The sequence below is a fragment of the Octopus sinensis genome, linkage group LG3 (assembly GCF_006345805.1).
Source record: "Octopus sinensis linkage group LG3, ASM634580v1, whole genome shotgun sequence".
NCBI lineage: Eukaryota > Metazoa > Mollusca > Cephalopoda > Octopoda > Octopodidae > Octopus > Octopus sinensis.
Window position 1 is genome coordinate 159214767 of NC_042999.1, and position 26308 is coordinate 159241074.

At 35.1% G+C, this 26308-nt stretch overlaps 1 protein-coding gene across 8 annotated transcripts in view; it reads right to left on the bottom strand.

Moving 5' to 3' along the window:
• The window catches only part of LOC115209866 (protein O-mannosyl-transferase TMTC4-like), a 382774-nt gene that overhangs the window by 173001 nt on the left and 183465 nt on the right, over positions 1 to 26308 (bottom strand). For all 8 annotated transcript variants that reach the window (XM_029778443.2, XM_036501543.1, XM_036501547.1 and 5 more), the window contains one exon: positions 20857 to 21006. In XM_029778443.2, the coding sequence (XP_029634303.1) occupies positions 20857 to 21006 (150 nt within the window). The remainder of the gene's footprint in view (positions 1 to 20856; positions 21007 to 26308) is intronic.

Genomic DNA, 26308 nt, shown 5'->3' on the forward strand with positions numbered 1-26308 from the left:
CACGCACGCACACGCACGCACGCACACACACACATTAAGATAGGTAGATAGATAGATAGATAGATAGATAGATAGATAGATAGATAGATAGATAGATATATAGATAGATAGATAGATAGATAGATAAGTTTCTTTATTGGCCACACAGGGCTGCACACAGATGGGACAAGTTACAAGGTAGAGCTTTTCTTTTGGGGGATGAAAAAAACAAAAAACAAAAGAAACAAAAAAAAGAAAGGGGTGGCGTACGTTTTCGATCAAGAGGGATCGTAAAAGGGAAGAAAAGAACAAAAAAAATAGAATAAAATAAAAAATTAAAAAATAAAAATAAAAAAAGAAGAAAAGGAAAAGGAACAAAAGAAAAGAGAAATGAAAAAAGAAGAAAAAAGGGGAAGAGGAAAAAAAAAAGATAGATAGATGTAGGCACACACCTTGGATTTACAAATAAATTTCTTTACTAAAATAGTACTGTCAACGATTTAATCCTACGGCCATTGCTTTAGAATGTTCGGTTCTAAACGAAATTTCCTCATTTGTGCATGTAAACTTCCTGTAATCATTTTGATTAGTATTAAAATAATGTTAGATACTGTGGTATAATTAATGAGAAGGACATTATTATTATATGAGGATATTATTAATGGCGGTGAACTGGCAGAACCGTTAGCACTTCAGAGAAAAGGGTAAGCAGCAATGTGTCCGCCTTTACGTTCTGAGTTTAAATTCCGCCATTTTGGAGTCGATAAAATAAGTACTAATCAACTGTTGAAGTTGATGTTATTGACTTGCTCCCAACAACCAAATTTGCTGGTCTTGAGTCAAAATGAAAACAATTGTTACTGTTGATGTTTTGCAGCTTAGCTACTCTTTTACTCTTTTACTTGTTTCAGTCATTTGACTGCGGCCATGCTGGAGCACCGCCTTTAGTCGATCAAATCGACCCCGGGACTTATTCTTTGTAAGCCCAGTACTTATTCTATCGGTCTCTTTTGCCGAACCGCTAAGTGACGGGGACGTAAACACACCAGCATCGGTTGTCAAGCAATGCTAGGGGGACAAACACACACACACACAAACACACACACACACACACACACACACACACACATATATATATATATATATATATACATATATACGACAGGCTTCTTTCAGTTTCCGTCTACCAAATCCACTCACAAGGCATTGGTCGGCCCGGGGCTATAGCAGAAGACACCTGCCCAAGATGCCACGCAGTGGGACTGAACCCGGAACCATGTGGTTGGTTAGCAAGCTACTTACCACACAGCCACTCCTGCGCCTAGTTATGTTATATTTATAATCTCTTGTTGTTTTTTTTCTCTTAAAACAACAGTATATCAATGAAACATGTATGATTCTTACGTTCTCCAAATAAATGAACATCGTTTCCTAGTAGACATTTTGGCGTCATTAAAATTATATCTATATATATAAAACTCTGGTTGTGTGAGTGTCTGTCCCCTTCGATTTAGATTCCTAACTCCTCCCACATTTTGCGGTGCAGTTTAACCAAATTCGGGTATCTTATAGTCGTGATTCATATCGAGGCCGTCTGACTATTAGCGCGCGTCAACGATGAGTCTACGATTTTAAAATAATTTAACATCATTTTTTATTCCATTTTAATGCATAAAATGCATCGTATGTCGATGGTGGCGGAGTTGGCGTCCACGCTCACAGCTGCACCTGTTTGCTTCTCCCCCTTCCCTCCCTCGTGAAGCTGTGGGGAAGGGAGTGTAAAGAAATCAACGTCGTAATGCGTTGTGAAGGAAACCAGCGTTCTTTTAGAACAACGACTTCATGGCTTGAAGACACCAAAACAAAAATGGCTAAGAAAGCCCGAATTTATAAGGGAAGTAACTCTCTAAAAATGCTTATATAGTTATTTCCCTTACAAACCCGAGCAACGCCGGGCGATACTGCTAGTTTACTTATAATCCGTTTTAGATTAGTAGCGTTTCTATACACTTCTATAAAAGCGGGATATGTTACAAACTTTTGTAATTCTTCAACTTTGAAAAGTTGTAAAATTTCAATAGATTAAAGTATTAACTTTTGTTTTTCAATTTTGTAAATTATTTTTATGTTTTATTTGTGGAATTCAATGATGGTTCAAGAAGTTAAAATTAATCTTAACATTTTAGTCTGTATAATGCCTTTTTTTCCACAACCAGAATCAATTACTGCATTGTATGCAACTCTCTCTCTCTCTCTCTCTATTCCATTTTATTCTATTCTATTCTGTTCTCTGAACTCTCATCATCTATGCTGTTGCATCTTTTCAAATTCTGAGCTATACAATTTGTCTCATTATTCCTCAGGAAAACGATTTTATGACCAAGTCAAACACAGTGTTCACTCTAATATGTTGATCACGTAAAGAGTATTGATATTTCACCTCATTTTCAGAAAAATGAATACTGATATGGGTACTAGAAAAAGACGGTTTAAAGTGTTTTTTGCTTTTGTTTTTTGTATTTTTTTGTTTTATTTTCAGAAAATAAATTCTGTCGAGATTGAATTTACTTTTCTTTTTTATAACACTGATATGAACAATACTGATTTCAAATTTTAGCACAAGGACAGCAAGTTTGTGGGAGGGGATAAGTTGATATCATCGATCCCAACACTCAACTGATCTTATCGACCCCGAAAGTATGAAAGGTGAACGTAAAGACGGACGAAACGCCGCTAAACATTTTGTCCGACGTACGCAAGATTCTGCCAGATTACCGTCTTTTTTATAAGAATAATTTTAACATTATACTGACGTTTATGTGACAATACATTACTGCCCAAAAATTCGATTTTTGTCAACAGCATGGATTAGTTTTGATAGAAGCAGTCATTTGAGATATTTCCACAATATCAGAAAATTATTATAAAACTTAGGTCTAAGTGTTCAGTTTTATAATAATAATCAAATATACTTTCATTGCTAAAACAACTATAGTCATTAGATTGATGCCTTAGCATAGCGGCAGAAATGTGTGTGTGTGTGTGTGCATGTATGTGCGTGTATACATACATACACACATATGTATATATATCTATCTATATATATATATATATATATATATATATATATATATACCGGAGTAAACACATAAATGTGAAACAAGGTGGACAAAAGAGGTGTAGCGTTTGTAAGAGTCTAGATTGAATTGATATATCGGTTCCATTCTAGCAAAAACTGTCTGATATATATACACACATATATCTATCTATCTATCTATATATATATATATATAGATATATGTGTGTATCTGAGTTTCAGATGCCGAAGTGGAAATCCACAACACCATCTCTTCGGTTATCTGGTTAAATAGCTAGATAACCGAAGAGATGGTGTTGTGGATTTCCACTTCGGCATCTGAAACTCAGAGTTTTATCTTGACTATCGAGTAATGTAACATATTATTGTATATATATATATATATATGTATGTATATATATATATATATATATATATTATATACGTACATATATATATATATATATATATACAATAATATGTTACATTACTCGATAGTCAAGATAAAACTCTGAGTTTCAGATGCCGAAGTGGAAATCCACAACACCATCTCTTCGGTTATCTAGCTATTTAACCAGATAACCGAAGAGATGGTGTTGTGGATTTCCACTTCGGCATCTGAAACTCAGAGTTTTATCTTGACTATCGAGAAATGTAACATATTATTGTATAGATAAATTCCTCTATTTACATAATATTGAGGTCTCTTTCTTTCTTTTGTTATCTTACCGTTTTATCAATATATATATATATATATATATATATATATATAATATATATATATAAATATAACAATTTAGGAATGGCCTAAACAGGCCATTCGTCCACCAGAAAGAGCAGCCAGAACTCCAACCGCCAAGTAGTGCAATTCGGAAATAAGGTGAAAATTTAAAAACGTTTACCCTAATTCATCTTTTATACGATGCATCGTTTCAGTGTCTTTAATGATAGACCAGCTTAATTAAATTAAATTAAGCTAGTCTACCATAGGTCACACTTCATCAGTAAAAGAAACCTGGGAGAGACGGATATACACGAGGCGACTGTATCAATGCCTCGGGAATATCTGTCTTAAAATTTTCAAGACCAACGCATTCGCGCCAAACTTATCGGCAGCAAATATAACTGCCGATTCAATCTCAGAATTAGTCAGAAAATTATCAATTAATCAATTTAGGGTAGCAAAAAATTCAGTAAAAATTTATCGCTACCAGCGGCCTAGTGGAAAAGAGAAAATAGTCAAAGACTAAATATATATGAATATAACAATTTAGGAATGGCCTAAACAGGCCATTCGTCCACCAGAAAGAGCAGCCAGAACTCCAACCGCCAAGTAGTGCAATTCGGAAATAAGGTGAAAATTTAAAAACGTTTACCCTAATTCATCTTTTATACGATGCATCGTATAAAAGATGAAGATATTCCCGAGGCATTGATACAGTCGCCTCGTGTATATCCGTCTCTCCCAGGCTTCTTTTACTGATGAAGTGTGACCTATGGTAGACTAGCTTAATTTAATTTAATTAAGCTGGTCTATCATTAAGACACTGAAACGATGCATCGTATAAAAGATGAATTAGGGTAAACGTTTTTAAATTTTCACCTTATTTCCGAATTGCACTACTTGGCGGTTGGAGTTCTGGCTGCTCTTTCTGGGGACGAATGGCCTGTTTAGGCCATTCCTAAATTGTTATATTTATATATATTTAGTCTTTGACTATTTTCTCTTTTCCACTAGGCCGCTGGTAGCGATAAACTTTTACTGAATTTTTTGCTACCCTAAATTGATTAATATATATATATTATATATATATATATATATATATATATATTATATATATATATATATATATATATATATATATATATATATACATATATATGAGGCTGGTATGTTAATCATATCACTGCATTTCAAAATTTATTCGGTTTTAAAACTTATGTGATAAGATTTGGTCACGTATAGAAATGAAATGACTGAGCGGGTTTCACTAATTAAACACATTAAACTTTCTGATCTTACTCTTCGGTTACTAAAATTTACCATATACAAGTTCAATTTAAGAACATATTTTTAGTGATACCAAACCAAAACGTTCTCGATTTCACAGTTCTACACTTGGTAAACTACCTGTTTAAATCTAGGCGAACATTACTTAGTAGAGATTATTGTTAAAAATTTGAAGATCAACCTATATGGAAACAACGTAGCAAAAATCGATCTGAAGTTTATGTTTTGGGTCCCTTACTGAGTTGTTTAATTATACTATTTAGAGGCACCGTACTGAGTGGTAAGTTTCGGGACTAAACACGAAATTTGATTCCAGTGAAAACGTTGGTCATACCATGAAAAAAAATCATAAACATTTTCATATCTCCTATATATAAGACACAGTTTGATGAGTTTTCGTGCAAAGAAAAAAAATCGTTTTATATCTGTTTGATAACAATTTGTATCTTTTTCTTAATCTTATGAAGCAAGTAACAATGACATTAACAAAAGAAACACTAAGATTCGTATTTAGATTTTTTATTGAAGTATTCTACAGGCAGTGAAATATCAAAGATTATCCATAAAAAAATCAATAGAAAATATCTCTTAATATTAAAAAGTTAGGTATCGATTCTATAAACAAAATTTTGCACATACCTTTATTTATCTTCTAAAAACAAAATTGTTACCTTATCGTTTTCTTTCTTTCTTTCTTTTTTGGTTTCCAGTTTTTTTAATCTGTCCCTATGTGCATACAACAAAGGTTATGCACATTATTTTTTTCCTGTCTTTTACATTTTTCCTTCCTAATACATTTGCGGAGAATTAAGCTTCGTTTATACCTGGGATAAGTCAACGAAAACTATTTGCCTGATCATATTTCAAAGCATACTAAAATTGTCGTGGTAAATAGATTTTGGTACTACCACTTATATATTTCTCGCTCTCAAAGGAGTAACTAGCTTTTCACTGAAGTGAAATGCTTCATGCTGTGGTTCGTATACCTGATCCATAAGAAATGAAACAAAGTCAAACCGATTTCTTCACTAACATTCCACTGATTTCCAATTGATATCCTTCAGGTGTTTTCACATACTTCCTATTTAAGTCTATCAACTACTATAACATCAATTGCTAAATCTTTTCGTCGTTAAGGGCCAGAGAATTGAAGATTACTGCCTGCATTTGGTGGATGCACAGTTGAATGCCTCGTTTTGCTGGGATAGAAATACTTGTATCCAGTTTTTCATATTTAACGGTGATTTCCTTTCTGAAGGCTTCTTGTCCGAAGTTGTACCGAATGTAAACTTTAAATCGCTTTTTGGCTTACATAAACAATCAATGCTATTGTTAAGACATAAAGGCACAACTCTGCAAACAGTTGACAATTGAGTTGATACAAGTGGGATTGAACTAGATCATGTTGAATACCTGATATATACGTGGATTGCAGAAAGCCATCAATCACCAAAGTAGCTGTTGAGGTCTTTGTGTCGAATCCCGGTTGAAAAGAATGCGGAACTCATCTCCCAACATATGTAAGAAAGAAAATGAAAAAGAAAAAAATCTTGCAGAGTCATTCAATAAATTTAGAAGAAAACTGGGAACCACACAAACAAACAATTAGGTAATATTTTGTTTTGTGAAAGAATGTGCAAAGTTATGCGTTTATTGCATCTCTGTCTGACTTGTTAATATTGGTTTCAAATTTGGCCAACAATTTCGGCGGAGAGAATAAGTCGATTACATCGAACTCAGTGCTTAAATAATACTCATTTTATTGACCCCAAAATGATGAGCGACATAGTCGACCTTAGCGGGTTTTGAACACAACGTCAACTCGGAAGAAATAATGGGAAGCCTTTTTCTCTATGCGCTAACAATTCTGCCAGCTCACAGCCAAACCTGATATGTTTAATATTGGTTTCCAATTTTGACACAAGGCCGGCAATTGGATGGAACGGGGCGAGTCGATTACATTGATCCTAGTGCTCAATTGGTACTTAGGTTATCGATACTGAAATGATGAAAGACAAAGTCGACCTCTGTAGAATTTTCCTGGCTTAAGAGAGAAATTTCACCTGACATCAAGAGAGAAAAGGTTACGCTTACAAGTGACAGAGAATAAAATACAAAATAGTCGCCCAATATGTAGAAATGAACTAACAATGAATTAAAAGAACAATAAAGACAGAAAGAAAAGCACCATTATTGCTTTTATATATTTTATGAAATATTTCAAACATACTATCCATGATGAATACTAAGTACTGACTTTTGCGCCAAAGAGTTATTAAACCATATCATATATAACAATGATTTACGTGTTGGTTTCGTATCTTCTCTCACGAAGGACATTTTAATTCTTTTCATTCAGTTTCGGTTATATATTCCGTCCACCTTATTCATAATATTTAACTAAAGCCCGTTTGCGCATAGAATTATAAAATCAATAAAATGCATCGGATATATGTACTGTAACCTTTACTAGAAAAAATATATAAGTAGGAATGAATAAAAATAAAAGAAAAAATTAAATATTTATTTATTCCGAGTGCAATTTTCTTATACTTTCTCTATTTCATCAGTTCAAAACCACTGAATTGCCGATGTAGTAGAATCTTTCGAGTGTGGAAGAAATGCATTATAATATTTCTTCCAGCATTTTAGTTCTAAGATGAAATCACGTGAAAGTCAACTTTGCCTTCAGTATTTTAGGAGTCGATAACAGAAAGTACAAGTCAAACGCAGGAACTAATGATGTTGGCTAAGTTGTTTCCCATCAAGACTGTTGGTCATGCGACTTAGTTAAAAGTAACATTTTCAGTCTAGTTTCTTCTGTTACGAATTACAAAATATACAGATTGCTGGATGGTTCTGCTTAGATTTCCAATTACAACCAATTAAATCCTTCTGCGAGACTTATTATTTCAAATGAACATGGTTACAGGCTGGCATGTAACTTTGAGTGTTTGCATGTGTGTGTGTGTGTGTGTGTGTGTGTGTGTGTGTGCACATGTGTGTGTTTGCACCTGTGTGTGTGTATGTTTATGTGTAATTATCACCGTCAAGTTCGAGTTATTAAGAATTCCCCTTTACAAGCAAACAAGCAACGGATTCATTGACTTATCATCATCGAAGCCATCTTCGTCCCACTACGGCCTCATATATATATATACGCAAACACACCTGCATATATATATATATATATATATATATATATATATATATATATATATATGTATGTATGTATGTTATATATATATACGAAGGGATGTTGAAAATTTCAATATATTCCCCTCTTATATTTACGTATTTATTGCAGCGGTCCTTCAATTTTTCCAAGTCCTGTAAAAGAACTCGACAAGTTGGGCCTCCAGCCACGCCTTTCGCGATACACTTAAAACCAGGAACTTCACACCAGCCCCTCGTGTATATTTGCGTGGCTTTATGCGTGTATGCATAGCATGTGGCCGTGTGAACAAATATATTATATGCATGGAAACGTTTAAGTATATGCAAGTAATCATATCCATGCATATAAGGCATTTATGCACATAGCCGCCCATGCGTTTATAATAATATGTCACTGAGAATGAAAATTGCAACATTCTGTGGGAGGCAGTGATTCAGTGCGATCACCTGACCAGATATCAGAAATCTGACATTTTTGTGGGAAAAAAGAAAAAACGAACAGGCATGATAATCGACATAGCATATACCGGTGACAACAGAATCAAAGAGAAAGAAAGAGAACTGAACAACGATTTGAAGTTGGAAATACAAAGGTTGTGGTCAATGAGAGTAGACGTGATACCAATAGCACTTGGCGCACTTGGAAATATCAGCACTCAACTACCAACCTAGCTCAAAAATGTTAGTACAAATGTAACAGTAGAACACCTACAAATAGCATTTCTTGGAACTGCGAGAATTCTTCGCAGGGTTCTTGAAGCATGATAAGTAAAGAAGTGTCACGTTAGTCTGCTGGTTTTGGACAGCTGACGACAACAACAACAATAAAAATATCACTTTTGCTATTATTTTGAGAGAGTGAGCAACACATATATTAAAGTGTCATAGGGATACAAATATACGAATCCCAATATACCCATTGTGACTACCCGTCTGATAAGAGTACACAAAGCACATGGATCACAACCATATGTGGTGTACGTGACATAGTGGTCTTATATCAAGGTAAACAGCGCATAAACTTTTAGGTGGGGCCAGTTAGAAATTTCTTCAAGTCGAGTAGCCCAATCACGCTCTGAAGGTCTTTGAATAAGGCTTGTTTGTGGATGTTGAATGAAACAATCTTGTTTCCAGTAGTGAATTATTCAAACCAAAAAAAACCCTCTCAGCACATAGTTATAATGTTCTCACACTAGTGATCAGAGATGCACATATCGTCAGCCACCAACTGGTTACGGTCAAACAACTAATAAGCAAATCAGTGGTCTTGAGCAGAATATTTGCTGTAGCCCATCTTAAATACCAAGACAAAACAATGCACATGATAACACTTCCGCAATACGGACAAATCCCCCTCAGTGAACATATAGAAAAATGTGCAGGTAACATCAAACCAAATTTTACAGTCCTTATTTCTACCAGTGCAAAGACGCAATCTCTCAACTAGAACGTTTAAATAAAGAAACTGTTTTCATTGAAAAATGCAAAACACGTCTTAATATGAACACATAACCAACTTTTATCGTTTTACATATTTCAATTCACGATTGCATCACTGTACATAAATCCCCTTACTAAACAAGGTTTTTGAAACTTGTCTCTGTATGTACACATATATATCCTCCACCCATTACCGAAAGCTGAACAGTTATCTCCCTTACCCACAACAATAACAATAATAACGACAACCAATTACCTCCCTTTATCTATATACTTGTGAAGTTTCATCACACACATGGACAAAATTTCTTCTTAAGAAAACATATATATTTAATAAGTAAAACATAATATCATGAATAGCGACAGCGAAACCGGTCGATATATTAAAAATTATATTAAAACTGTGTACGTGTACGTATTTTCCTTTTCTAATTTCTTATATGCATTACAACTCACCACGTGGGGATAATCGAAATTCCTCTTTTCTGTTATATATACGTATGTATGTATGTATGTATGTATGTATATATATATATGATGTATATATATATATATATATATATATATATATATATATATATATATATATATATTATATATATCTATATTATATATATATATATATATATATATAATCTGACTGCCTCCTTTTTCTCCACGCATACAATGAAACCTTCAACATTATCATAGAAAACCTACCTATTCTCACAGGAGATAATATAATGAACAAAATTTTAGACTCACGCAAAATTTTCAAGAGTAAAATTCAACCGAAATCATTGAAAAGACTATTAACCAACGCAAGACTATATCCATTAATAACTGAACCAAAAGTGAAAAAATGCGGTCGGTCTAACTCTGGCACTTGCCCCTATCTTTTGGAGGGTACAGAGTTCTAATTTAAACAAGGTGAAATATTTAAGATTGAATCAAATTTTATTTGTGCCTCGGAAAATCTAACGTATGCCATTACCTGATTAGGGTGCGGTAATCAATATATTAGCCAATGGAAATATCAATCCGTAGAAGAACCACCCTTCACAAAGAACAAATCTACCACCCACAATACAGACAGATACACATCAATGAACACATAGAAAGGTGTGCTAGGAAACTTAATCCTAACTTCCTAATTCTCCCCTTCTATCAATATTCAGGGAACAGCTCAGTACAGCAAAGAATGAGCAAGGAGGCAACTTTCATCAATAAATTCTACCCACAACTTAACATGAACACATAACATAATACAGAACACTACTAAATTTACAAATAATACCACTAACTTCCATACATTCCATACACCATTCTTATCATCTACCCTAACTGCACCACATCCAGAACTACTTACCTCCCTTACACATAATCGTTTTACTCAGGGACTAGTAGACCCAACACCACTTGATAATTGGTGCGCATTCAAAGCCAGTCAACAGCAACTGTCGAAACCGGTATGACATTGAATCTCTTTAACAATTCATAATAATGACTTTTATTAGACTTCATTCTACCACAGTTCATCTAATTGTATATATTCATATTACTTTTCATTAAAAAACCTTTATTTTTTTATATCCAACGTGCATTTTGCTTTTTTTTTCTTACTTTCCCCATATCTCTTCCACGTGTAGTTTCTACTTTTGAAATATATTTCTATCATATATATATATATATATATATATATATATATAAAGGACGCAGTTAGAATTTTGGGTAATCCTTTATAAGCGCTTTCATTTGTTTTTCGAATTCATCACAACAAAATTGACTTCAAGTGTTCGAAAAAAGAACGAAAGCGCTAAAACACGATTGTCCGAAATTCTGACTGCCTGCTTTTTCTCAATATACAATATCTGTACACCACTTCAAACATTATATATATGTGTGTGTGTGTGTGTGTGTGTGTGTGTGTGTGTGTGTGTGTGTGTGTTGTGTGTGTGTATGTGTGTGTAATAAAACATATATCAAGAAAGAAGCACACTCTAAAGAATAGAGCAGTAATTATAACAACGAACATTAAAATCTTGGACGTAAAGTTACCAAAGGTTTCGTATCCGCAAAGCCGAAATCTCGTGGTCATCTCTTCATACTGTATACAAACTCAAAGCATCTACTTTTTCTACGTTGCAGACATGGGGCTATACTCAGAAATCGAGATATAATCTTAACATATAAAAAAACGTTAATGAGGACAGGTTGTTTCCCCTAGACCAGAGGATATAACAACCCTTATAGACCCGAAAAGACTTAACTAGCAAACGGGGTGATCCAGTTTTCCAGTAGGTAACGTTTGAAGTGGACACATTTAGAAAACACTTGTTTGTGACAATTTAACGTGCCAGGCTTAGTATAGTCCTTAATAATTTCTGCGATGCAGATTTGGCAGGGTTTAGTCCCATTACTATATGGGCCTGAACGATCTAATATTTTCCACCTGATATCACACAACATCCCATGATCTTTGAGGTGTCACACATGGCGGGCCAGGGACGTTACACACCATCTTTCTGAACTCTGAAAGATGACTGGTGGTTGTGGAAGCGACGTTTAAAAGATGAAATTGCAGATCCAATATATTTACAAACTTGGGATGTACCCATATTCGAAATCCTGATATATCTCTCATCGGCTCCGGGCCTGGGGATGCTATTGGCAACAGCGTTGCTGACGTAGTTAATGTGGTGCAAGGATCCGGCGGTGTTATCGCCGTGGATATCGCTACTGGTCATATGGTTGGTGATGTATCTGCCAGCGTTTGTACGGGTGCGGCCAATAGTAACATATGGAGCGGAGCCGGGCATCCCATCGGTGTCGAAGATAATTGTTTGGTCATCATCTGTAGTGGCAGTATTGGGAACGCCGGATAGCTCCCCTATGTCGCTGTTCCTGGGTTGATCATCATCTCTGTGTGGCGACTTTACTGGTGGTAACATATCGTGCAGGGCTGGTCACTCTATCTATGTCTATGACATCGTTTTGTTTATCGTCTGTGGTGGTGGCACTGGGGTCATCGTATATGCTCTCTGTAACGCTAATCCCAGACTGATCATCATCTCTGGGTGATTCTACTGGCGTGAGATCTGGTTAATCCGCCAATATTGTTGCTGGATCGTACATTGTTTGTAATGTGGATACCAAGTCTAGGTATCACCATAGCTTCATAGTTGACTCCTTCAGCCTCGCATCAGCCTCCTACTGGACATTTATTATATACCCTGTATATGTATGTAATCACATGAATAATAACAGATGATGTATAATTGTCAGCTCATTATAGCTGTTTCTTACGCATTATTAATAGAAGAATGAGAACACTTCTTCAGTACAAAAAACAAAACGTAATGATCAGATGAAACGTAATTTTACAAACAAAAGAACATCCCAAGAATGCAGCAGGGACGTGGCTGAAGACTGTCGAGGCTAACTGCGAAATTGGAGAATGACCAACGAACTTTGCATTAGAGGGAGGGGTTAGGTTAAGAATATAATTTGTGAAAGGGTGTAATATGATATTTAAAGTCAGAAGTCTGCTAGACTGGTTCTTTGGCAGGTTACATGTGGGGTGGATGTAGGTGATATTTTATTATACTAGGCTTAGCGAAGTGGGTAGCTGGGAGAAGATCGAAGATAAAGTAAAGATAAAGGATAAAGAAAGTAAAAAGTAAAAGTGAATATAAATTCATAAATAAAGCTAGGCATATGGTCGGGGTTCAGCATTCGCTAGCTAAGGCTAAAGAACAAAAGGGAAGAGAACAAAGATACACAGAATTAGGGGTATTCTGTGGTTATAGGTTGAATGTTAGGGGAGGGTACGAAGGCAACCAAATGATAAGTCCTAACTGTTATGCGCGATTGATTTATCTGGTAAAGTGGAAAGATGTAGGACGTTGTTTTAGATACGAATATGTTTTATGGGATAGTGGAAACCACTTTGCAATATGAGGACATGTTTGCTTGGAGAGGAAATACCTGGTGGCAATAGTAGTGTACTACTTATCATTTAGGAGTTCAAACAAATAGGAGGTTATATAATAAACTACACCTATTACCGAGTTAGAGCAAATACCAGATCGGATATCAAAAAAAGCCAACAGTAGGAAATAGTGTAATGATAAACAATTTGGAATCTTATAAAAGAGGCATTGATATTTAAGTACATAGTATAATCCCCATTGTGTGAATCAGGTAATGCAACTCTGGACAATTGTCGCAGGTAAAATGTGTGGATAGTGTGTCCCATCTATTATTTAACATGCACAGCACAAATAACTGCATGTTGGTATAAGGATTATTTACTTAGTGGAACTGGTAAAGAACTGGCTAGAATGGGGAGGCTGCTACTTCTAGGTTGGATATTTTCGCTATCGCTGATGCATAATACTGGGTACACCACAAATAGAATGGTTACTTCCTTCAATATAGCACACCATGCAAGAGCGGTTAGGAAGTAACGGTAAGCAAGAACGAGACTAAAAGGAATCAGACAATTAAAACCAATCAACTTTAGTTGGAGTAAATTTAATTGGTCTTATGTTAGGAACTATTCTAGAGGTTGTTTAAGGTCCTTGAAATATTTAAAGGTGCGGGTAGCCTTATGTATATAGGAAAGACTAAGATCTAGTTTATTATTTATTAGATTTTCTCTAATTGGTTTCTAAAATTTCGAACAGCTCCATGCAGCAAACCCTGCACCCGTATCTGCTGTTTGAGTACAATATAGCGACCCTAATGATGCCCAACTCAAATCAAATTTAGCACTTCGTGGCTAGAACAGTCCTGCCTGCCCTCTGTCTTAATTTCCATAGGCCGGAACCACAGGTTTATCCAAACCTACCTGGGGTATATCTTTTCAAGTACTCGATTCTATCTGAATCCTTATTCTACTATGTATGTATGTATATATGTATGCATGTATGTATATATGTATGTATGTATATATGTATGTATGTATATATATATATATATATATATATATATACCACTCTTAATTTGAGCGGAGGCAATGCGAGCAGAAACTAAAGGAACATTACTAAGATCCACACACAAAGATCAAATACATACATATACTCATATATTCATTTATATCTACAGAATGGACATAAAATCCGACATATATAAATATGATAATATATATAAATAGATAAAAATCATATCTATATATATAAAAGAAAGGTTGTGTGGTGTCTGTCTCTTACGATTTAGATTCCTAACTACTCCCACATTTTGCGGTGCAGTTTAACCAAAACCGGGTATCTTATAGTCGTGATTCATATCGAGCCCTTCTGGGTATTAGCGCGTGTCTACGATGACTCTACGATTTAAAAAAAAAATTACCATCATTTTTTTCCATTTTTAATGCATTTTTTGCTATTATATAAGGGAAGTAACTCTCTAAAAATGCTTATATAGTTATTTCCCTTACAAACCCGAGCAACGCCGGACGATACTGCTAGTAATATATATAAATATATAATAATCAGTGTTACATAGAAAACACAGTGAATTTGCGCTTAAAATTACATAACGTGGGTAAATAAAAAAATTTGGGATAATAAAAAATAAAAAGGACATATTAAAATGACGTATTTAAATTCCAGAAAAAATACAGAAAAAATACAAAAATACGAAAGTGTGGATCTTAATGTTCCCTTAGTCCATGCTCGCATTGCCTCTGCTCAAATTAAGAAGTGGAATATAGCTCACTTGGAGCACTACAACTCCAGTCTGTATTATATTTCGAGTACTGTTATTACTAGCTATCTCAAGATAAAACTGTGTATTTTGTATATTATATACATATATATATATATATATATATAATATATATATATATATATAAGGGCAACTGCTGAGTAGCGCCACATGCTAGCCCCTGTCTATGTGGAAAATGAGGTAGTTTTAGAGCCACTGGCGTCTACTTCTAGTATGTGGCTCTGCTCAGTATTTGCCTTTATTATAATTATATTTATAAAATTATATACTTTGTATTAATTTTCACCTAAATAGTTTATTACATGCTTGGTACTTGATAACATTCTATACAGATTTTATCCTTGATTATAACGATAAATATGAAATACTTCAATGAATTTATTCACTGCTGAATTATTTTGGTTCTTCGCATGTGGATGAGATGAACGAACTAGATTAAGTTGTATATAAATATGAACATTTTTATATGCGCTGTGGATACGTTGTGTTTGTATGGTATACTCTTTTACTCTTATACTTGTTTCAGTCATTTGACTGTGGCCATGCTGGAGCACCACCTTTAGCCGAGCAAATCGACCCCATGACTTATACTTTTGTAAGCCTAGTACTTATTCTATCGGTCTCTTTTGCCGAACCGCTAAGTTACGGGGACGTAAACACACCAGCATCGGTTGTCAAGCGATTTGGGGGGGGAACAAACACAGACACACAAAGACATACACACACATACATACATATATATATTTATATGTACATATATACGACGGGCTTCTTTCAGTTTCCGTCCACCAAATCCACTCACAAGGCATTGGTCGACCCGAGGCTATAGTAGAAAACACTTGCCCAAGATGCCACGTAGTGGGACTGAACCCGGAAGCATGTGGTCGGTAAGCAAGCTACTTACCATACAGCCACTCCTACACCTATGCTTATAATTATGTACTCTTAGTTATGTCATACTGATGAAGGTAAATGGTACTACATCCCTAAACTAGAAATCAATCTATGACTAAACCATTAAAAAAAAATCTTTTGTGTTCACTTCCCTCGCTTTTAGCCCGTGTCTATGTGATAAATAAGGAAGTTTTAGAACCATTTAGCGTCTCCTTCTATCATGTGGCGCTACCGAATAGTTGCCCTTATTATAATTATATTTATGAAATTATATACTTTGTATAAACGTTTACCTAAATGGTTTATTACATGCTCGCTACTTGATAAAATCCTATATAGATTTTATCCCTGATTACACATGCATACACACACACATACACACATACATATACATATATACTATGCGCGAATATATATGCGTGTGTGCGAGTACGTGTGTGTATGCATATATATATATGTATGTATATGTATATATATAAGTATACATATGTATATATATATATATATATAAGTATACATATGTATATATATATATATATATATATATAAATATATATATATAAATATATGTATGTATGTATGTATGTATGTATGTATGTATGTATGTATGTATATATGTATACGCGTATATGTGGGCATGTACGTATGGATATACGTATACATTTAGGCTTTTGCATATATGTGTATGTGTGAAAATATATGTAGAAGAGTATAGTTATACATGTAGATATATGTGTGAGTTAATAAATCTGTGCTTTTATATTTCTATATGTATATGTCGAAATACATATATGAACGTGTGTGTTAAACAATATTGACCAATGGAAGTGAAGCTCGAATGTTTTAGTGACCAATTTGTGATCAAATATAAATTAAAACCTACAAAACAAGTTTACTTTACGTTGAGTATGTGTATACGTGTGCGCATGCATGTATCGGTGTGCACAAACAATAATATATATGCATATATTTATATATATATCTTTGTAGACAAACTCTGTGCGCCTATTCTTGTGAGGTCCATTCCTCTGTAAGAATTACGCATGAGAAAACGTGAATGTTACTCTATGAGCTGGTCAAACGCTAATTTGCACCTATTCATAGCTATTTGAACGGGTCGACAAACGTTAATTGCTTTAATCTTGGCTATTTTAGGTTATAAATTGCGACAAGCTCAACTATTATCGACTGATCCGCTTGAAAACAATGATCCAAACTAAAACAACTTTATAAAAATATCGTTAAAGTGAAAGTGAATTATGTGCATTTAGCTGCTACTGTTGTTGTTGTTGTTGTTGTTGTTGTTGATTAATATCACGTTAGATCTAAAATGTCAGACCTATGATCAATTCCAGCATTGACCTATTCGCTTATTTTGTATAGCCAAGGGACTGATTCATTCAATGTATATTTCCCTTTATAAATTGATATTGTGTGACTGAAGATAATTCTGGCAGCTTCTTTTTTTTTGTAGCAAACAGAGCGACTACATAGATGCTTACACATGCCTTCAAACTTGCACAGTAGGGTTTCACAGAATAAAGGAGAAAATTATCCAGCTCCGAAATCAACAACGAAATTTCTCAAAGAAAAGAATTGACTGAATAAAAGTAAAGTGAGAACTTCAACAAGTAATTGTTCTTAGAACAAAATGCGTTTCATGTAATTATAAAACCTTAGAATTTACTTGGCGGTTAGAATGGTTATTTCAGTAACATTACAAAGGAAATGAAGCGTGGTGAAGTTTCGCTATGTACATAGTTATTGTAAACAAGCTGGACTAGCAATTGTATGCTGCTTGGTTCTAATAATGCATCATGAATTATATGGCCTCTAGGAATATATTTAGTATGTCCACACAAATGTAGGATTGGAGCTTGTGTTTATTGTGTGATGTGCGACATGGATGGTAGAAAGATTTTCGTGAACGAGGATCACAATTCAGCTTCCATATCCAACCTAGTTCTTGTTGCCATCGGTTTTCTCATTCCCGTCGTTGTAGATGTTAATATTGCTTCAGTGTAGCCCGTCGTATAGGCAGCATCAGGTTGATCAATGATTAATGGCATTTTAATTATGATCTTCCACTATTTTTAAATATCTGGGCACCCACCTAAATTCGGGTATAATATATATAGGACTGCAGGGTAGCTTTACGCCCTAATGAAATGCAGATTTCTTTCCGTTTTTACGATGGTTGGTAATGATTTGAGGGAGGCTTGACTGCTGTTTCTAACAGGTTGGGCGACCTCCTATTGTCTTGATCGTAGCATATTTAATACCCATAGAAGGCCATGTTTGCACAATTGCTATCGTCACTTTATTCACTTAGGTTAATAACCTAAGTGAATAAAGTGGTTGAGATCTTACGTGAATGAAGTAAACAAATATTTATTTCTTAAAATCTTTTAAAATGTTAAAAACAGTGTTAGCTGCTTCTACGTGAAGTCTCAAGGATTATTGTCTCCTCGGTAGAAACTATAAAGTCTAGGAATATATAGCTTTCTAATTAACTTTAACGCTATATATATTTAAGATAAATGAGACTGTCAATTATAGCAATTATATACTTCAGTAAAAGCGGAATGATATCTTCTTACAAATAAATTATTAAAAGGATTTTCAAATCGTTAAGTGCTAAATTTAAATATTGTGTTAGAAGGAGTTTTGTTGCTCTCTCACTCAAATGCGCTCTACACATAATAATCAACTCTGGGGAATAGGGTGGCCAGATGTTAGGCCATAATTTTTATTGAAAGGTACGAAATTATGTATCCGAGGCAATCAAAGGCTGGATAACCATAGTTTCAATATCTTGATCACTGGTTAGTTCAGCTAAGTCTGAGTTAAACAATGACAACAACAGCAACAGCAACATTGAATATAAGATACTAAGCTTGGTATACAACTTTAGAGACAAGACCTTTTCTATGGAATACATCCTATGATTAAACAATTTCTGTTATTGAGAAAACTAAATATGTCGACATTTTTCAGTATAAAGCAATTTGATGTTTCTTTCTTATAACACAGTGCAATTTCATTTCAAGATGCAGATTGATTTGTTGTGTTCTACCAGAGAGAATGCTATAAAATACTAATTACATTATCTGTTCTTCGGTTATTAACGTCTTGATTAATTTGGTCTGTTAGAAGCAGTCCAGGCGAAGTTTAATCATTCAGGTTAATTATCTAGACGACAAAAATAATAGTGCTGTTTTTAAATACTCTTTACTCTTTTTTCTCTCTTTTTACTTGTTTCAGTCATTTGACTGCGGCCATGCTGGAGCACCGCCTTTAGTCGAGCAAATCGACCCCGGGACTTATTCTTTGTAAGTCCAGTACTTATTCTATCGGTCTCTTTTGCCGAACCACTAAGTGACGGGGACGTAAACACACCAGCATCGGCATTCAAACAATGCTAGGGGGACAAACACAGACACACAAATACACACACACATACATACATACATATATATATATATATATATATATACATATATACGACAGGCTTCTTTCAGTTTCCGTCTACCAAATCCACTCACAGGGCATTGGTCGGCCCGGGGCTATAGTAGAAGACACTTGCCGAAGATGCCACGCAGTGGGACTGAACCCGGAACCATGTGGTTGGTTAGCAAGCTACTTACCACACAGCCACTCCTGCGTCTATACTCCTCTTCAGTATTTTGGTACTTTTATATTCCGAGTTCAAATCCAGCAGATATTATCATTAGCTTTCAACTGTACGTGAGACAGAGAGAAAATAGTGTTGACTGCACGAATATGCCTAACTATAAAGTTCTCTTCAAAATGTGCGGTCTTTATCAATGGCAATATTGTCTAAACTTACTAAAACCCTTAGGGCAGAGATTCTCACAGTAAACGGTACCACTCCTTGCGGGTCAAAGGGGACTTTGATAGATTCATCTTGTAGCTCCCCTAATTTCCAAACATTATTGAAATTTTTTTTTCGAAGTTAATGTTAGTGATCGAAATTTTGATGAAATTACTTAGGCGCAGGAGTGGCTGTGTGGTAAGTAGCTTGCTAACCAACCACATGGTTCCGGGTTCAGTCCCACTGCGTGGCATCTTGGGCAAGTGTCTTCTGCTATAGCCCCGGGCCGACCAATGCCTTGTGAGTGGATTTGGTAGACGGAAACTGAAAGAAGCCCGTCGTATATATGTATATATATATGTGTGTGTGTGTTTGTGTGTCTGCGTTTGTCCCCCTAGCATTGCTTGACAACCGATGCTGGTGTGTTTACACCCCCGTCACTTAGCGGTTCGGCAAAAAAAAGAGACCGATAGAATAAGTACTGGGCTTACAAAGAATAAGTCCCGGGGTCGATTTGCTCGACTAAAGGCGGTGCTCCAGCATGGCTGCAGTCAAATGACTGAAACAAGTAAAAGAGTAAAGAGAGTAAAGAGTACCAGTAATGCTATCGTCAGCAACTTTTTGTGATGTATTTAATTTTGTTGAATCGTTGTAAGGGAGCAATAGAAAAGTGGCAATTAATGAAGAGTCTGAAAAACATTGGCTTAGAGAATGTATTGTATAAAATTCACCTACCCGTAAAAGAAAATTGTCTACGAAAGAATGTGGATTATCCTCTTTATTAAATACTGGTTGCTTTATCATCAGCTTGAGCCGGAATGTTAGCAACAGAAGTGTTATTGCTACCATAAAGAATATTCGGAACAAAAGGTAAAATATGGTCACCTGAAACATAGAAAAAAGAATATTATATTTGACTTTTTTAAATTGTACAATATGTAGGCAAATAGAAGAGAAATACAAGGTATAGAGAGGTAGGAATGGTAAATCAATGATAAAATATATTTTTATTTTCAGAGGTATTAATATTTATATTAATTTTATCCACCCGAAGCTGGTGAAATGTAGAGCTGTGTGATAAGGGTAGTGTAGTAGAGTTTACAAACACACAAGCACTGTCATTTGATGTGTATTTGAATTAAGACGTGTAACCTGGACAGCGGATGTTAATGTTTGAGCAACTTAGGTGTCAAAAAGAAATGGAAAGTGTGGTTTGTGTTTTATTAAGAAATGACGACTGGCACTTAGATTGAAACGCATTTCACAGATGTCAGAGAAGAGGAGATACCCATTGGTCAGACGATGTGATACGCATACCATCTAGAGGAATAAATTTGGCCTCTGTGCGAAAATACATTATAAGAGTTTAGACTGAAAGAAAACTAGAGAATCTTCTTGTGGATACAGTCCGTGTACCCACAAGTAGATTCAGTGCTTTATTTACAATAGTATCCTCTCGTGGTTTTACAAGGGTTCGTCCATTTGGAAAGATCTTTAACAGTGTGATAGGAACAGCGTTAGCAGAAGAGGAGTAAAGGAAGACAGCAGAGGAAGTGAAAGGTTGAAACGTCGTTTGCATTTAGTGACTAACATAATCCACAAAGCAACGATGAGTCTGACAATGAATAGATTTAGTGAAGTCTCGCTCTGCTGCTTAATTTATTTCATTTCTTTTATTTTCCCACGATTTAAGTGAGCATTTGTATGTAGCAAAATTACGCTTTCTCTTGAAAGGATTCGCTTATTAGCTTTTGTCTTTGGAATTGATCTTTATATACCACGGTGAAAACGTTTTGGTATTTTATTAAGTTATGTTTGTTCAGTCATTATTTCAGAATATATATCAATTCAGTTAGCTTTATGATTAAATAAGTAGCTGTCGTGGGTGAATCAAGTGCCGGATGCTCTTCGACTGGATGAAGGAGTAGTAGTAGTATAAGTAGTAGTAGTAGTAGTGTAGTAGTAGTAGTAGTAGTAGTAGTAGTAGTAACAGGATTAGTAGGAAACTTTTAGCTATCACGCTATTCACGTTTCCGCCGAAGGGAAAGAATATTATTCTGTTTAACGAATATATTTGGAAGACAATTTTAAAAACACAATATTCTTCAATTCTTCATCGTGCTAACAAATTCTTTAGCGTCTTACTAAATAAGCAAATTATATATATATATATTATTTTATCCTTTTACGTGTTTCAATAATTTGACTGCGGCCATGCTGAAGTACCGCCTTAAAGGGGTTTAGTCGGAGACCTCGAGCCCAGGATTTCTTCTTTGTAAGCCTAGTACTTATTCTATCGATCTCTTTTGCCGAATCGTCAAGTTACGGGGACCTAAGTACACCGGCATCGGTTGTCAGGCAGTGGTTGTACATATATATATATATGTGAGAGGCTCTTTTTAGTTTCCGCCTACCAAATCTACTTACAAGGCTTTGGTCGGACCGAGGCTATAGTAGAGACACTTACCTAAGGTGCCACGCCGTGGGACAGAACCTGGAACCATGTGATTGAGAAGCAAGCTTCTTACCACACAGCCATGCCTATATATATATATATATATATATATATATATATATATATATAATTATTACAAGTGCACCCTCCTGAAGAACTTTAGTCAAATCAATCGACGAATCGATACTAATACTGATTTTTAAAACCTGGTACTTATTCTATCAGTCATTTTTTCCGAACAGCTAAGTCTCAGGGGCATAAACCAACTAAGGGCTGGTGGGGGGTAGACACATGTAAATATACACACAGACAACACACACATGCGCATATAAATATACATATATATGCATGTGTCCGTGTGTATGTGTGTGTGTTTACACACTAGTCGGGCTTTTTCAGTTTCCATCCACCATATCCAGTCGTAAGACTTAGGACGGCCCAAGGCTATAGTAAAACAGATTTGCCCAGGGTGCCACACTGTGGGACTGTACCCTGAAATGTGTACATTATTTACTCAATTATTGAACTTATTCGATGATTTATCATTTTGCGTTGATGCTTGACGACACGGGGATGCGATATATAATATGTATATGTGCTTTTGTGTGTGTGTGTGTGTGCGTGCGCGCGTGTGTGTGTGTGTAAATAAATATGAGAGCGATAGTACTATTAAAAATACAATTGCAGGTAGCAGTGAATACACGCCGTACAAGCAAATTAATTATATATATATATATATATATATATATATAAGTTAGTAAATGGTGGGTATGTATATATGTATGTATGTATGTATGGAGGCGCAATGGCCCAGTGGTTAGGGCAGCGGACTCGCGGTCATAGGATCGCGGTTTCGATTCCCAGACCAGGCGTTGTGAGTGTTTATTGAGCGAAAACACCTAAAAGCTCCACGAGGCTCCGGCAGAGAATGGTAGTGATCCCTGCTGTACTCTTTCACCACAACTTTCTCTCACTCTTACTTCCTGTTTCTGATGTACCTGTATTTCAAGGGGCCGGCCTTGTCACTCTCTGTGTCACGCTGAGTATCCCCGAGAACTACGTTATGGGTGCACGTGTCTGTGGAGTGCTCAGCCACTTACACGTTAATTTCACGAGCAGGCTGTTCCGTTGATTCGGATCAACCGGAACCCTCATCGTCGTAACCGACGGAGTGGTTCCATCTATGTATGTATGTATGTATTGTTAGAGATTAAACAACCATCTAGGGGTTAATAAATATCCAATATACTACTGGATGTACAAATACGTATATATAAACATCCAAGTGCTTACTGTTGCAGGGCACTAGCGCAATGGAATAATACGCATGAGTGGGGGTAAAACAAAAATTCATCCAGAATTTTTAAGGCAAATAAGAAAATGGAGAGGATAATCAATCGACAAACATCAGCCTGTAAACATTCATTTGGATCTATGTATTAATTAATTACAATCACATGTATATGTAATCAAAATAATAAATAAACAAATGAACAAGTAAATAGATAAAAATAAGTAAATGAGTAAGAATAAAAGAGTGAAAAATACTAAGCTCCTACGGCTGTTTCTACTTTGGGTGTGTCCAGCTTGCCAATATTTCCACATCATACCAATAACATACAGAGATTGTACAAAGGTTGAACAAATATTGGACAGGGGTTGGACAATAATTGAGCTCCAAAGCTTCATCAGGGAGACCATAATGTTAGGAATCTATGTAAGGAAGTAAGATAAGATAATAAAATGATAAAAATAGTAAGGAATGGTAAAAACAGTCAATTCCAAGGTAATATCCATAAGTTGTGGGGTTACATCATATGGTAAAGAAAGTCACTTCCAGAAGTAATTTCCAAAGGTTATGAGAGTTACATCCTATTTCAATTTACTGGGGAAAATAGGAATGGTAAGACGTTATGGAGTGAGTTTAATAGGATGGTCCATATCACAGGAGTCAAAAGTTAAAGGCTAACGGCTATGTAATAGAGTATCAGAAAAATTAACAAAGTTAACTTAATGTGAACTTGTTTGGGGAAATCAATACATAACTATATTAATGAAGGAATAATTTGGTTAAAACTTGAGTGCGATGTTATTACTTATTAGCAAAAACTTCATCCCAATACCCCTATGCAGAACATGGTGAGGTCAGAGTTAATCCATCAACTTAATTAGTCCGCTAATATTTGAAAACAATGGCGTTGTTCAGGTCCGTTAACTCTATCAATAAAATACAAAACAAACAAAAAAATATTCAAGGAATGAATTGTCTAAGGGGCCTTAAATACTAAAGGGGTTAGGGATATACTATTTTGTTAAGAATTTATCTGGGATATATATCAGATTTACAAGTAATAGTCTGAACGAGAAAAATAAAGGATGAAACAATGAATGAAAAACATCATCACTCCTGGACTCTAAGCGAAGGGAGGTAACCGAGTAGTACGTTATCGTATTATAAAGCAGAGAAAAATTATTCACTAAAATAAGGTTTAGGATATGTTATTCCAATATGGATAGATTAAGTTATAATTTCCAATTGACAATTGTCTGAAATAGAAGAGCAAAGGTGAAAAGGAATGAAAGAAAATATTTTCAAAATTAGAGACTACAACTGAAGGGAGGTAACCGTGTAATACTCCATTGTTAGGATACAGAGAGATATTTAGACACTTAAAATAAGGTTGCGGTTATTTTCAATTATAGAAAGAAACAGAGGGTTTTCATGTTAGAATAGAGGTAGACCTTAAAGAAGATAATGAACCTATGTGAAATTATAATTGTATAAGGTTGTGAAATTATAAAATTGCAAAATTGTAGAATTAATTACAATTACAATGGGAATTATTCTGGCTAAGGAATGTAAATATAGGGTATATTGACATAAGATGTATATGAATACAACTACATATACAAATACCCCAGGGTCCTATTTTGTAGTAAAGAAATATATACAAATACTAATAGGTATACGGATCAAGAGTCACAGATAATTGCTTATAAATAAATGCTTAGAAATATATGGCGTAACATCCGAAGGAAAACTGGTTTTAATTAAATATCTGTATATATAAAAGACAGGATGTGTGAGTGTGTGTGTGTGCGTGTGTTCGTATATACGTGAATGTAATTTATGCACGTCCACAAATTAGTACGTATGTCGCTCCAATTTTAGGAGGACATTCGTTATGACCCTAGCTGTTTTTTCGTCATCTTATTTTTTCCAGAGGCACCAGCGAATAGCATTAAAAATAAATTTTCAACCAAAACTTGTAACAATTTTCAAGTCGGAGAAATCTCCATTGTTTGCAAACAGGAGTTAAGATCCCTTCTAGCGACGAGTAAGTTTTTGTTAAGACTTTTGGTGGGGTTTTTCATCGAGGAAAAGGTGTTTTGTTGATAGACGGGCAACAAATACACACACGAACATGTATTCGTACAATAAAAAACATGTAAGCAAAACGTGTACGTACGTACATGTGTGTATGTGTGTGTTACCCATATATATATATATAAACCAATTTTAACGGATTTCGCCCAAATCGTTGATGTTAGTTTTTTTAAATAAAGTTTGCTTGTAACGTCAATGTTACTTAGTTTTGTTTGAATTACAGAACTTGATTAGCTTAATAATCCTAACTTAATCCCGGGCAAAGCTGGAAGAGAGTCAAAGTACGGTCATGTTGCCTATAACAAGTGTTGGGGTATAATGCCGATAGTAATGCTTGTGGGTTT